A 3835-nucleotide genomic window follows, 5' to 3' on the forward strand; every position below is an offset into this window, starting at 1 on the left:
ATTGGAGCATGGTGTAGCCATCTGGTTCACCAGTCTTCAGTCAAATCGTCCAACCCATGCTAGCATGGAAAGCGGACATTAAACGATAACGATGATGATGATGATATATATATGTATATATATATGTACACACACACACACACACACACATCGTTGAATTTGTCTTGTAATATACTGACAAGAAAGTAATATTTCAAACACAGTATAGCCATGAAAACAGCAGAAAGATTGGGTATTTTACCCTCAGAAGATGGAAAAAGTTTCCAGCAGACAACCATGGAACTCAAACCCCACACCCTTCAGATACTGAACAAGTATTTTACCATTAAGCTAAACTGCCTGCTGACAACAATCTCTTCAAATTAAATTCTAAATATCATAGTTTTTGGGGGAATGCAACAACATATATTGTAAACAAACTTTCCCCATCTTATAAGGGTAAAATACCCAATTTTTCTGCTGTTTTCATGGCTATACTGTGTTCAAAATATCACTTTCTTGTCTACATATTATGAAACATACATATATATAAATTGGGTGCATTATCTTTCTGTAAATTGATAATTTAGAAAGCTGACAAAAAAATTTATTAAATCATGCAAATGACCATATGGATTAGTCGTCTAGTTCAGGGGTTTTCAAACTTTTTGACTTGCGGACCCCTTTATATTTCAGGCTTTACCTTAGGGACTCCCTTATAAACGCTTATGAAATTTATACCTAAATATTTGCTTAAAATAACATATATTTTTACATTCATTTATTTAACAGTATTTAACAAATAGGTTTATTGTCAATTAAAAGATTTCGATTAAAGAACATGTATAAAATCAAATTGCCCATAAAAAGTATTTGCTGTCCACAGACCCCCTGTCTTGTCCTTGCGGACCACAGTTTGAAAACCCCTGGTCTAGTTGCATGATTGGCTTCCTTATCTGGATAATAGATGATCTCTGATCTTTCTCTCCCTGTGATTCAGTAATTCAGTTTTTATCTTTTTTTTCTTTTCAATTACAGCGTTTGAAAAATCGACTATTCACCTGTTGGGTGAATCCAAATAACATGGATTGTAAACTGGTTGGGCCTGAGACGATGTGTTTTTGCCAACATAGGTATTTATTTGTTCAATATCTTCTTTGATGATTTTGTTTCTGCTTACATGTGAACCATGTTCTTCTTCCCACTGAACTTAGCTTTTGACCTCACTGGTTCACCATGCTAACTGCACATATCACTATTCACTCTTGGTAGATCTAAACCCTTCTGTTTCTCTACATAGGGTAATGAGTAAAGGGTAATGATGCACTTTGGTCATGAAACACCATGGGATTCATCATCATCATCATCATCATCATCATCGTTTAACGTCCGCTTTCCATGCTAGCATGGGTTGGACGATTTGACTGAGGACTGGTGAAACCAGATGGCTACGCCAGGCTCCAATCTGATCTGGCAGAGTTTCTACAGCTGGATGCCCTTCCGAACACCAACCACTCTGAGAGTGTAGTGGGTGCTTTTACGTGCCACCGGCACGAAGGCCAGTCAGGTGGTGAACCTAGAAAGTTACCCTCTAAGGAACAAGTCTGGGTAAGGTTGTTTTTATGGAAGACCAACAGCCCCCAGTGCCTACCAGCTGCCCTTCTTCATGCCACCAATGTTATCCAAGGGTAAGGTTATGGTTGATACAGCTTGGCACTAGTGATGTCACAACTCATTTCTACAGCTGAGTGAACTGGAGCACCTAAGACAAAGTGTCTTGCTCAAGAACACAGCACACAGCCCAGTCCTGGAACTGAACTCATTACCTCATGATTGTGGGATTGACACTCTGACCACCTATATACACTTCTGGAAAGAGTAACCTGTTGTTGCCCAAATCTATTTCCACTACCTTAAAAAATAGAAGGGAACACAGTTGGTAATAAGTGCTGGATATGTTATAAGTGGAAGAAAACAGGATGACCATAATGGGAACACCTTTGTTTAAAAGTCTGTTGGACAAGGCTGACCAACGGCTCAACAACATCTACAACCTACAATGGGTACTTCACCAAATTCTTCTTCTCAACAATGGATTTCTTCTGGAACTTTCTTTTATTCATATTGTTATACTTGGGGATGGTCATGTTTTGCCAATTAAACACATGCAATATATATTTGGTCTTCACTTCAACCTTATTATTATTATTTTAGTGTATTTGTCAAAATGGAATAAGCGGAACAAGAGGAGACACGTGGGATAGAAAGTTCCCGAAGAGGTCACAGGATGTGTGAAGAAAGAGCTTTGACAAAGAAACTAAAATAATAACAAGAGCACTCAGAGAGCGCAAACCTCTGCCTAGGCAATACCAACATCCTCTCAACGACTAGCCAGTGATGATTTTTAAAATGAGAATATCTGAAATAAACTTAACTGCTCTCACAAATGAGAATACTAAAAGTGAAGCTGACCACTCTCAAAAATTAAGTTAAAAAACAGGAAAAATAATTCAAAATTCCAGAATCCTTGTCCAGTACCGGATCAATGCCAAAATGTAATCAGTTTGTGCCAGTCACAAGGCCAAACATCCCTGAAAGTTTCATCCAAATCCATCCAGCAGTTCTTGAGATATCTTCTCCACGGACAAACAAACAAACACGACTGAAAACAATACCTCTGCCTTCGCTAAAGCAGAGATAATAAAATTGGAGTAAAGACCAAGCATCTTGTATGTGTGTCTCATTGGCAAAATATGGCCACCTTCAAGTATATCAACATTTGCTTCAACACACAATTTCACATCAAGAATCTTGCAAAACAATAAGCGTAACTTCTTTTATTTATTTTCTTTCTTTTTTCATTTTATTTTTTTCCAGTCATTTGTTATCTTTTAACTTGCAGCACTTCAAACTAGACATTAACTGCATTGGCCTGTGTCGGTCATAATTTTTTTTACAGGCTATAAGGATGGTTCACTTCACGTTGCTCCAGTCCACTCAGCTGGCAAAAATGAGTAACGCTGCGATGGACTGGCATCCCATCCAGCTGGGGAACACATACGTCATTGAAACCGGGAAACCGAGCCCATGAGCCTGGCTAGGCTTTAAAAGGGCGCATTTATTTTATTTATAAGTATGGGTAAAAAAGGTCATTAAATCTACCATTCATTTTTGGCAAACAGTACAGCCAACTGTCACCAATGAAGTCAGCATGACTTGGTAATATATACAATGCTCTCACTAATTACTTTAGGTGAAATTGTGAACAGACACACACAACATCTTGATCATCTCATCCTTGACCAGAATAGGGGTTGGCAAAATAGTTAATATCAATCCCTAGGGATGTATATGGCTGTCCAATGGGCTTGACAAACACTTGGAATGATTTTGAACCTCAGCCCTCTAAAATTCCTTAAATGCTTGTCTTCCCTACAGCTGTTGACCTACAAAAGGTTCAAGAGGAACATTGAATGAATCAATGTAATCAGTCTAGAGGGCCTACAAGGGATGTGGGCACTGCCCCTTCCTCCAGACCCAACGAAAAGAAAAAAATATTAAACTCTACCTCCTCAAATTTGAAATACTGTTATCTTTTACCATTCACTTGTTTGAGTCCTTGGACTGCAGCCATAGTAGGATACCACCATGAAGAGTTTAGTCAAACAAACCAGCCCCAGGGTTCGTTTTTTTTTATGTCTGGTACTTATTTTAACAGTCTTAGAAGAAAACAGTTTAATATAGTGGAGTACTGGAAAGTTTCTGGCTTTAATGGTATTGTAAAAAGCCTGGTCGGAGGCTGAACCTTCTGAGTTCTTTTACAGGGCTTAGAAAAACTGAAATACCTTTGCAATAA

The 3835-nt window shown here is 38.2% G+C and overlaps 1 protein-coding gene across 1 annotated transcript in view; it reads left to right on the forward strand.

Moving 5' to 3' along the window:
- LOC106869753 (protein FAM221A) overlaps positions 1 to 3835 on the forward strand; it is a 20159-nt gene that overhangs the window by 7470 nt on the left and 8854 nt on the right. The window contains exon 3 of the mRNA XM_014915619.2: positions 1018 to 1112. Within this exon, the coding sequence (XP_014771105.1) occupies positions 1018 to 1112 (95 nt within the window). The remainder of the gene's footprint in view (positions 1 to 1017; positions 1113 to 3835) is intronic.

This window comes from Octopus bimaculoides, chromosome 7 (assembly GCF_001194135.2).
Source record: "Octopus bimaculoides isolate UCB-OBI-ISO-001 chromosome 7, ASM119413v2, whole genome shotgun sequence".
NCBI lineage: Eukaryota > Metazoa > Mollusca > Cephalopoda > Octopoda > Octopodidae > Octopus > Octopus bimaculoides.